Source organism: Dermacentor silvarum, chromosome 5 (assembly GCF_013339745.2).
Source record: "Dermacentor silvarum isolate Dsil-2018 chromosome 5, BIME_Dsil_1.4, whole genome shotgun sequence".
NCBI classification, from domain to species: domain Eukaryota; kingdom Metazoa; phylum Arthropoda; class Arachnida; order Ixodida; family Ixodidae; genus Dermacentor; species Dermacentor silvarum.
The window spans coordinates 49,139,723-49,151,484 of NC_051158.1; the positions used below are offsets into that span (position 1 = coordinate 49,139,723).

The 11,762-nt window shown below is 45.9% G+C and overlaps 1 protein-coding gene across 1 annotated transcript in view; it reads left to right on the forward strand.

The window, feature by feature from the left end:
* Window positions 1-11,393, forward strand: part of LOC119452395 (alpha-L-fucosidase) — a 36,925-nt gene extending 25,532 nt beyond the window's left edge. Inside the window, exons 8-9 of the mRNA XM_037714579.2 lie at window positions 2,630-2,933; window positions 10,966-11,393. Of these exons, the coding sequence (XP_037570507.1) occupies window positions 2,630-2,933; window positions 10,966-11,347 (686 nt within the window). The 3' untranslated portion in view covers window positions 11,348-11,393. The remainder of the gene's footprint in view (window positions 1-2,629; window positions 2,934-10,965) is intronic.
* The last annotated feature ends 369 nt before the right edge of the window (window positions 11,394-11,762 follow it).

Consider the following 11,762-nt stretch of genomic DNA (forward strand, 5'->3'; position numbering starts at 1 on the left):
CACTCGCACGATATAAAAAGCAAGCTGGTTTTTTTTTTCATGCGAGTGTATGCAGTTATATTGACTGGTGGTGTATACTGGTGAAAGTGCTTCTAATCTTGTATAAAAAGTGATGGCCTGCCAACCAATATTAACTTCCCCTTTAAAGCTGCACCGACATAATTTGTTCCATATACAAGGTTACTTGAAGGATAGGTTTACTTGAAGGATGTTTCGAAACATTGATAAGTATGGTCAATATCACTCTAAATACGTTTAAATCGACGAGGATATATTCAGGGATGTTGTTATGTGGCCGTTCTTCGAAACAGCACGAGAGAGAAGGAGAAAGAGCTAATGTGCCTTTTTTGGGCTAGTAGGAGGGTGTTATTTTAATAGGTCCTCTGCTGTGTCGGTATCACGTCTTAGCAGGTATGGCACACGCATTACTCCATTTTGGTGCCAAAGTATGTCAAATGACCTTGGTAACCAAGGCATGAAATTGATGTTACGGATGGCAGTAATTTCACTGCAATACTGGTTTTGTATTAGCCAACATTTGATCTCTAGCATTCGAACAAGACTTAGGCAATTCTCGTACTTATTTCTACCATTTGCTTAGGCGGTAAACCTTGTCGGTAAACCCACTCGTATACAGAGCACACACAACGCATGTAGTCTGATCGGAAATCAAACGCATTGAACTTCGCGAATGTCAATATTTGAGGTATTTCTTTTAGCAGTGCTGCAGCCCCCTTTCACTGCGAGAAAAATATATACCACCTAAATTACAAATACGCGTTTGTTGTTCTCAAGACCTCTCGCTTTTATTAGAAGTTATTTTCATAGGGGCACAAACGTATTGTAAGCGCCGCAGCTTCCTCTTGCTTCTAATTTGTGAATGTCAGTCAGAGAGCACGATGAAAAAGTTTTTTTTTATGTGAGCATAGTTTAATGTAAAAAAATGCTCCCATATTAAGATCATTCATACGATTCCCGAAAACCAAAAAGAAGTAAATAAATTTGTGTGATAGGGCTGATATTAGCTGAAGTCGCCGATACAGGCTCTGTAGCTACAGAAGGTTCACCCATTAAATGTTCCTCAAAAATTAACAAAAATTCTCTAAGCCTAAGTTTGCCTGCCTTGTTTCCGTTCTTCAGCCGATTAGTTATTTGTGTGCGGTTGTTTACGAGATGTACAGTACGTTATTGTTCTGGTACAGTTTGGAAGTATTTTGCCGCATGGTCATTATCCAGGACCATTTTCGTTATATTTGACAAGATAAAAGTCGCGATTTGTAAACATGTCAATTTTTACTTAATAGCGTATTTCTGTAACTTCTGATGTTTTCATGTGCTTTTGTGCAGCTTCATAGTATCGTATCATGCGTTCTAATTTTGGATGCGGTTCCGACACAGATTGCTTTCTATAAAAGAGGATTGGGAAGAAAAACGCAAAGTTGTGCAGCAAATTTCTAATGAAACTTCGTCAATCACGCAACGGTGCATAGAGATTTGTCGCAGGCCTCGCACCAGATTGCTCTGAATCTGCCAAAAGGCGCAAAAAGCCAGCCATTTCAAAAACGCGGTCTTTCAGCGCTGACAAACTGCTGCCATCCATGCAGCAGGAAACAAAGATCGCAACAAACGCGCACTTCCAGCACGGACTAAGTGGTTGCCATCTGTGTTATAGAACACGAAAATTAAATCATCGCAGCCTTCAAGGCGCTGAAAAGGGCTGAAATCAGTGTATCAAAAAAAAAAAAAAAAGAGTGACAGAAACACGGATTGCAAGTGCTGACACTGGACGCGCTCATTTTCTCCAAATCGCTTTGAAAACAGGCTAAGTTCCATTGACGAACTGAGCTTGTCCAAAGAAAGATTAATTAGGATCCCATTGACGAGCTGAAGTCGTCCTAATCTCTTAATAGTTTAGAAGACGCTGTATCCGCTGAAGCAGCAGGGGATTCTTGAAGTGCTTACAGCATTTTTCATATAGGGGAACCAAATAAACACAATGCCACAAATAACTCTGCAGCCCCCCCCCCCCCCCCCCTCCCCCTTCCACAATAAGGTCTTAGGCCGTGCTGACTAGCTCGCACTCTCGTGACCAGCAATAACTGGTGCGGCGGGCTCGGGAGACAGCAAGAGCCGCAGGAGCCAAGGACTGAGGGCGCTTCCCAGCACAAGCAGCAAAAAACGCGCTTGTATTTTTCTTCTTTTTTTTCAATAAAAGCTTTTCCTCCTCCTCTTCCTCCTGTACAAACCATATGTTCAAAATATTCGCGTGCGCTGATCTTCATGTGCCAAAGGGGTGTCACTCCACTAGAACACATCCAAAGTGCCGTCATAAGTGCAAATCCAAAAAAGCACTAAATCATGCAAAGCTTGGTAGTTCAAGCCTCACAATTTCGTTGTTGATGGTAATAAATGTGTCCCGCTTGATGTGTGCTCAATAAAGTGCGAAATAGTATATTTCCCTTGTCTTTTTACCCCAGTCTACTAGTCACTGTGCAATGCTGTTTTCTGGTTCATGTCCCTGGCGAAAGGGTTTAAACTTTCTTTCATCCCATGCTTTGCGACCCATTCGTTGCCACCGCTATAACCATTTAACACTTAAGGTATTCCACGTGCTCGATGCTTTTCGCAGAGACGCTACAGAAGTACAAGTTCGAGAACGTGATGACCCTGGACAAACCGTCGTGGGGCTACAGGCGCAACGCGCAGCTCAAGGACTACGTCACCGACCACGAACTCGTGACCACACTTGTGGAAACCATCAGCTGCGGCGGCAACTTGCTCATCACGCTGGGCCCCACGCACGACGGGCGCATCCCGATGGTCTTTGAGGAGCGGCTCACCGCCTTGGGCGCGTGGCTCGCGCTGCACGGCGAAGCGGTCTACGCGAGCAAGCCTTGGGCTGCGCAGAACGACTCCGTCTCCGCCGACGTGTGGTAGGTCGGCACGTGCCTTAGATCCGTAGAAAGAGAGTTGGACGAGTTGATTGTGATTCACTATGATTCTGGCCGAGTTAGACTCAATCACACAGATGGAAACATGAGGGTTATTCTGTGTGTCCACCTAGTGGACATGTTCATTTCGTCTGCTGCTAAAGTGCTGATTGGCTCGAGTGTCTGTCTCCTTGGGACGTGTACCCCAGCCCACTCAATCAGAACTTTACCAGTAGCCGATATGGACATGTGCATGAAGCGTAGACTTACAGAATACCCCCCAGGTCAGGCACTATCAACTAATCGATTGATCGAGCGATCGATCGATCAATCCATCAACCAATCAATGAATCAGCTGATCAAACAGTCAATCAAACAGTAAAATATTCAAATTTCAGTTTATCAATTATCAAAAAAGTCCTACACATTAGGTGAAATATCCTGATCGATACTATCCATTGCTAGGCATTATTCGAACCTTATATACATGCTTATGTATAACCAGAAGGAGCAGAACCGTAAAAAAGTGGCTACTAGCTTGTACGCGGAAACAAATAGCCTAAACACTTGGTAACTTTACACTCACTTGAAGAATATCAAGGATTGCAGTAGAAAACAAGTACGCATAATAACGCAATTACAAATCGTATACATATAATCCAACATCGAAACGACGTGCTACCTACAAAAAAAAAAATGGGAGGACGCTTAAGCTTCGCCTTTAAGAGTGGAACGCAATAGCATTCAAAAATCCCTCAATGCTTGTCAGGCTTCCCGGCAACTGCAGCTTTCTTTTTTCTACACCGTCGCGTCTGCGCGCCGCTGTTGGTATAGTAGAAATGCTCGAAAATGAGTTAGTGTTTGAGGTTCCTCGTAACAGGATTATGTTTTCTCGTACATTCAAATTACAATCCGACGCTATCATGTCTATAGGTTGGGGTTAAGTCGTACTTTACGGTCGGATTTTGCTTTGAGCAATTCAATTTTGTTCACTAACGTCTTGCACCACGCGGAGGGCCTGTGCGGTCGGAATGGTTCGGGATTATTTTCTCCGCCACCGATGCCGTCGCGCCCACGCCGACACGGACGCCCGCTTTTGTGCGACACGGGGCCCTTAACGCTATCGCGGTAAAACTGCAAAGAGTATATACATTTGATGTTAGAAACTATCCGTTTTGAAGCCATTTTAGAGATGGAACACGAAGAAATGTTCACAGTACTGGTTGAGTTGCTTCCTGAGGATTTAAAATGGCCTGCAAGCAAATTTTTAGTTAGGTGCCGATTATTCTAATATGTTAATACGAAGAACATATCACTAAAATAAAACGCTAGGGTATCAATGCGCGCGTTCTCCTTGCATTCAACTTCCAATAAATGCATTCCACGCCAGAAATAAAAGCTTGCACAGAGATCAATACTCTTGCCGTTTAGTTATATCTTCGCGAAATATTGCAACGTCAGTCACAGAAATAACTCGAACAGCATTGATGGTTGTGTAAGGTAGCCTGCATTCAGCAAGGTAGTAAAGCTTCGGCTCCAGTAACAATGCGCAGAAGCAGTTCTTGCAGTGCACCACTGTAAGCGGTAGATCTAAGAATTGCAAGTAAAGTCCACCACAAAAAATTACTCCATCTCCCGCTAAAGGGAACCATGTGTGGATGCGAAGCAGCGGGGAGATGGTAAGCTTGAGCGGGAGATGGTTTCGTGGCAGCGGACCTAGCGCTCATTGCGGCGCTGCACAGGAGAGAGAATGATGCGCGCACGCTCCGTCATTTTCATACCGCGGAACTACCGTGGCGCCCCCCAGCGGAGTATGCAGCTGACGCACCACCTGTCGAGCGCGCCGCTCCGGATTACTAGAGAAGAGAAAGGGGGGAGCGTAGGAGAGGAGAGAGAGGGGGAGGGGACGCGCATGCGCTGTGCGGGTGTGGGACGCGGGACAACAGACAGAGCCGCCGGCAAGAAATGCTTCGCATGTAAAATCATCGCATATCCACGAAGTGAATGATGATGAGTGGGCGAAGCACCGGGGAATCATTCGGGTAACCGTGAATCCCCCGTACATTGCCTTGTGATCAGTACAACAGCACGGCGACGCCGGCAAGCGGACCCAGAGGCGGCGAGAGCGCGGGAAGCGGCGGCAAGACGCCGGAAGCGTTCTCTACCTGAGGTTGGTGGCGCCGATGCTCGGATCAAGGGCGAGCTTCGCGAGCCCTCAGCTCCGGGTCCGCTTGCCGGCTTACCCGTACTGCTGCAGCTTTGCGAGCCCTCAGCTCCGGGTCCGCATGCCGGCGTTGCCGTGCTGCTGCAGCTTCGCGAGCCCTCAGCTCCGGGTCCGCTTGCCGGTGTTGCCGTTTTGCTGCAGCTTCCCGCGCCCTAGACTCTGGGTCCGCTTGTTGTCTGCGTCGCCGTGCTTCCGCAGCTTTGCGAGCCCTCGACTCCGATTGCAGTTGAGCCGCCACTCTCGCCTTTTCATCCATAGCGGGCGCACCGTTATCAGAAGCGACCGTTATCATCCATGGCTGAAGAGAGAAAGAGAGCGCGCGTCGGGAACGACCGCAGCGCCCCTACCGGACTCCATGCAAACCAGAGCTACGGACGACGAGGGAGGGACAGGGCTCGGCCCTAAGGTGCTTCGCCCCTAAAACGCTGTGTACGTGGCTGGCTTTGAAAGGGGGCAGAGCCAGCAGTCCGCTTACAGCTTAATGAATTTGCTCTGATAATGTAGGCATTAGGCTAATTGGAAAATTTAAAAAAATACGTAGAATCTCCTTAGGGAATTATCTGAATGCTGCGTAAGCATTTCGGAGTAACGATGTGGTGTTGGCAAGCCTAGCACTGCTCAGCGGCTGTGGTCGTCTGGGTGCCATTACAAGGTAACTGCGACAGCGCTGCGGCGACGCGAACTGCTGTGGAAGGCGGCACAGTGTGAACTGATGAGGCAAGCAAACTACTGCAGGTGGGGGCGCCAGGTGCGCTGATGGCGTTATGATCCGAAACCACGGCTGCTCCACAGTTCTGGCTTACTAAAGGTGTGCCTAGAACGTGCCCGACTGCACACGTCACGGGGTCACATAGAGGCGCTCGTGCCACTGCTCGCGCGTTCGTCGTTTTCCAGAGCCGTCTACGATGTCGCTGATCACGCCAGCGTTCCCATACTGCCCCTGGCGCTGGTGCCACTGCTTGCGCGTTCGTCGTCATCTTCTTCCACAGCTGGCGGAAAACATTGCTGCTGGCTCTATCTTAAAAGCGATCGTCTAACGCGAAGGACGGAAGAACGCTCGGACACTTTTGCTAACGCATTTAATACAAACAAAAGAACGGGATATGCAATTTGGAAAATGGTTCCTGATGAGGACCACTCCGCAATCTCTCAGGACCTCTGATTCTTGCGTTGACGGACAAATTCCCTCAAGCTAACACTCAAGTTGACATGGAAGCTGAGACACAATAACGAATAAACCAAAGTTAGTCAGCGCGTTTGCTTATTACTTCTTTTGGCTTGTGTCCCAGTTTCGCTACAAGAAGATCATTTGCCATAGAATGAATTTGTTGATGGAAAACCTCTTCTCCACTTTACTGGACATCTGCTTGTTTCCTCGCTAGAATAATGAGAAGAGATAACCGAAAAACGCACTTTTGATTTGAATGCCGATGCGTTGGACACCGAACTACATAAGGTATAAGGATATTCTGACTAATGCTTCTCATGAGCATTGGTAATAACTTGTGCGAGACTGAGTCACCGTCAACATCGGCCGTAAGGTTATTTGAAGTACATTTTGGGAGCTTATTTACATGACATCGCAATTAAAAAGAAGCATCAACATAACCACCCGTCACGTTAGGTTATTAAGGTAAACTACAACGGACGGTACACTGCAACTTCAACAAAATAGAAGCGGCAACTTTACTCGCATGGAGGGAGTTATCACTTTCGTGTCGTTCGATATTGTGAGGGTTTTACGAGATAATTTCAGCGTTTATAGACTTTCCGTTGTGACGACTAAGAGGGTGCGGCCGGTTCTGCGAAATACAGGAGAACATCTTATGAGCTTGTAAAGTGATAAAACACCTAGACACCAACACACGTGCTGTAATCATTATGTGACTCTTAAAACTAGTCATCCGCGTATAGCCACTCGTTAGAATAAAACGGTAGCTCAACATGCAGATATGTTTGATCATGGTTTCGTCAAAGGAACGCTGCCAGTTACAAAACCTAATAATTCATAGGTATGCTCTAGCCTATGCATCTCATTCTTGCTGGAGTGCATACTTTTTCTGTATAATATACCATAGTCGGTTTATTCTGACTACAACAAAACTGAAATATATATATATATATATATATATATATATATATTGCGTCATTCGTTCTTATTTCTGTTCTTGTTTTGAATATTGCAGGCGTGCTCATAATGAAGAACGATAAAAAAGATAAGTGTTAGGTATTAGAAACAAAACCTTAAGCAAAGTATTCAACCGGGGTCATTCTTTTTGAACACCCATGAAACAGAAATTCTCTCAGTCAAGAAATGAACCAATTTCTACAGAATTTCTACAAAAAAAGCAATAAAATGCTACCAGAACTTTATATTTGGCCCTCAATCATTTTATCACGGCAGCACAACATTAGAAGGCTAGAAAACATTGAAGAACTGTGTATAACTTTGCGATGGTAGAACGAAAAGCGATACAACATTCCTTAAAATGCTATTGACTGAAAAAAAGAAGGAACGATACGCGCAATAGTCTACTTGCAATTGCTTACCTATAAAAGAAGCCGTACAACAACAAAAACTGGCGTTTCGTGAGCTGCCTTGAGCGACCAGATTGTTTCCTTGATGGGTAGTTACGATGTCTCGAGAAATATAATGCCGCATTATAAAACGCTCGGGTATCTTCCGCGGTCGTGTGGCCGGCCATGTTTTCTTTCTGCAGCGTCACGAAGGCCATCGTTGTACACAGTGGTCAACGCTCCCTCCGCGCTAGCGTTGTGTACAGGGATCTTCTGAATGTGCTACGGTTCCGCGAAAACTACGATACAGAGATTGGTTGACCTCGAAGTCAACAGTTTCGGTATCTCCAAATGAGGTACGTGGTGCTCATGAACCCTGTTGTGTTCAGCGGCCCCAGTCAGCTGGCGGTCGACTTCCTGAGGTCGTCGCTGTAAGTCACAGCGTTTCTGGGAAAGTGTTAGGCTCCGCGAAATAAGACGCGTTTCACTCAGCGCAAGGGATCTGGTGAGAAACACCTCGAACTCTTTCATTAGGCTGGTAGTTTAGCGCTCATGGTAGGCGCAAGAGCGTGTGGTTAGCGTGAAAACTTTATTTCTTGTTTTCATAGGAATCAAGTTAGCACCGCGCGAATGTTTTTCACGTAAGCAAGGCTTGCCCGTGAGGACTTGCAGCGCTTAGTGACTCCTCTTTATAGCTGTTCAATAGGGAATGAAAGGTACCACCTGGTAGGTGGACGACTTTTCTAAGGCAACTCAATGTGAAAATTTCGAAAGTCGATACCTGGCTTTTTATTTCCGAGCAGCAAGCCCTCTCAGCTCATTTCAAAACGCAAGGCAGTGCAGTTTCATTCTGATACAATTAAGGCTGGTTAGAATCTGCAGGGTGGTGAAACTCGGTATGCTTTGGTTTTCTGTATACAATAAAGTAGAGTTATCATCCAGGAGCATGTCGATAAATATTTGATGAGGGCCAATGTAAAATGCTCGTTATGGGTACTTTGAGTGCATGTGGAAGAGCGCAAGATGGTAAAAACTAATCCCGCGCCCTCCACGATGCCGTCCCTTATGCTGACTGTTCAGTTTCGAAACGTTAGAGCATATAATATACATGCGGAACAGAAAACAGCAGTTCTTTGTGTTCTTCATTAATCTAGGTGGGCGTGACGACTATCAACTTTTGATATTTTCAAGACTCGGACGCAGTCGTTAACATACGGTAGAAATGCATGGCTTGTATAGCCAGATGGCAGTGTTTTCTTCAATCGCTACCATAACAAGGTTCACTGCTGCCACCGATACTGAGGTCATATGATTGCTATGATCATATGCTATTCGTGTCATATGCTTGCATCAAAGAGAAGTACATTCTGCAGAGGCAGAATTAATAAGGCCACAGAACTACCAACTTTCAGGCTCATTCATCACTTGATAGTGTTTTTCAATAGGGCCTTTCGGGGGAGTAGCCACTGATACGCAGACTGCATGCTTGTACAAATATAGATTACATAAAATGGGAGGATTTGGTCGTCTTTGAACTGTTACAGACAACGTACGTTTAAATAAATGACTCCTGTTTTAAGCGTTGACTGAAGAGCATGAGTCTCCAGAGTGGTCGAAGTGGTGACGATGTTACATTCATAATATTCCGTAGGGTAATGTTAGTTCGAATAGGAGGGGGGGGGGGGGGGGCAATTTGCCGTTTTTCCAGGTAATACGCTGCTGTAACACTTTGCCTGATGGCTTTTGCGGAACACTTCGACTAGGGCCCTCTGGCTTGAGATCTTTGTTGTTGATGCCGTCCTCTATTTCAACGACGCACGCAGAGAGAAGCGCTCTATAGGAAGGCGGAGATCTTTAGGAACGTGCGTATCATTTCTGACGTGCTACACCACACAGCCAGCAGGAAGGGGGATTAAGGACAGTAGAAGAGAGTAGCGAAAATAAGAAATATGTATATAGCACTTCGTTCATAAGAAAAAAAAATTCAATTCTAACGACAATGGTAGCAAAATTTTTTCAATATGTCTCAATAATTAAGTAACCTTAAAACATAAACAAACCTTAAAGATAACACGTTGGAGGAACAAGTGTTCAGCTCTATAATTACTAAACGAAAGGAGAGGGAATCAAACTGTATAGTGGATACAGCGTCCCCTCTGTTGTAGTCATCCAACAGTTAACGTGAATTTCCTGGGAGATCTGTAATTTGCATACAGCTTGCTTTTCTTCCACTGAAAGGTGAGAGAGAGAGAGAGAGAAAAAAGGTAAAGGAAAGACAGGCAGGTTAACCAGAGGTTATCTCCGGTTGGCTACCCTGTACCGGGGGAGGGGTAAAGGGATGCGAAAGGAGAGGGAGAGAAAAATAAGTAAAGATAAAGAATAAAAAAAAGGAAGGAAAGAAAAGAAAATCACACACGCACACGAAACAGAACTGTTTCTGCGGGCACTGTCACGCAGTCTGCGAAGAAGTTCTCGTGCTGCTTAGTGTGAACGTTCCATCCTACGTAACACAGTGCAGAGTCACAATTTGTCACTGAGAAAATTGACACGCTGTCGAAGTGCCTGACTTATCAACTACTTCACTGAAAGGTGAAGTAGTTGATAAGTCAGGCACTTCGACAGCGTGTCAATTTTCTTATGTTTGGCATATCCTGCATGGTAGTGGACTTGTCGAATGCCATCTCCCAAGGACATAGTCAACTTCACTGGCGATGGCGACGATGGTAATGATGAAAGCGCATAGCTTACGACTCCAATGGCGGTGATCATGAAAACAGAGTTTGTTGATTCTGCCCTGGGTCTTCGTTCCCTATGCCGACCCATTACATTCGAAATGTGAAAACAGCACGCTCTAACATGGTAAGAACAACAAAACAAAACACAACATGCTTCACGAGGCAAGACATTATCGTGTCACATTTTCCCACAGTTCAGAAACATCGTAAGTGGAACGCCACTGTCGTCTATCCATAATTTTCTACACGAATTTTCCCCAAACTGGTTCTAGGCAAAATATTCCTACCAACTGTCGCTATACTTCGTGCCATGACTCTCTTCAATTCGACAATTGTGACAGACCTTCTAAGCGTTCACAAAGGAACTTCTACTGGTAAAAGTTAGGGTGGCATTATGTTGACTGCGACGTCCGCTGGCTTCTAAAACATATGCTGCAGAAAAAAAGTACATTGTATTATTCACTACGCTTATGTTTATAACGGTACCGTCATCCCCACAACAACTGCGTACATGATAGTGGAACATCTTGTGTACATCAGCTAACTGCTGGGCTTCCAGGTACACGACCTCGGATTTCCCGCCGCCGGCTCCGTTGCCACCCGCAGAGCCGCCCGCCTCCGTGGTAGAGCAGCACGACAGCTTCTTTCGTCCCAAGACGGGGCCGCCGCCGACGATGCCAGTGCCCGACAAAGGTCCTGTGGTGTACGCATTCCTAGTCCAGTGGCCCACCAGCGGCTTTCTGCGGCTCGGCTCGCTGGCCGTCAACGAGAACACACACGTGCAGCTCATTGGCCATGCCCCTCGTCTCACCTGGAAACCCATTGGTCGCCTGGTCCTGATCGACCTGCCCCCGCCCCCGGTTAACATCGCGACCCACGTCGGTGTCTGGGTGCTCAGGATAACAAACGTGGAGCCCTCACCGCCACCAGGCGCCTTCTAAGACGATGCTGCTTAACGCCTCACCTTTGTTTGCATGTCGCCAGCGTGAAGAGCTAGATAATACATTGCATTTTTTCCCATGGAATTTTCGTTTGTGAATGTGACCTTTCTGCGTGATTACACGAATATATTGATGCATTTCAAAGGAAACTTCTACATTTTTAGCCTCTTGTAGCCTAAAATTTTAGTCAGAGACACAAAAACATTTCACGTGCAGAAAAAAATACCTTTATGGCAGGTTACAAAACGCCCCAGTTATTTCCCGACCGTTTCGTACCGTTGAGTGAACTTTAGGGGCATGTGAGGAAAAGCTGGATTGGGTATTTTGCATAAAAGTGTGCCTCGATATTCGTAAGTTATCGCAGTATACAAAATCTTACTCGGTCAACGAACCATGTCGAATGTTATTGCTGCCT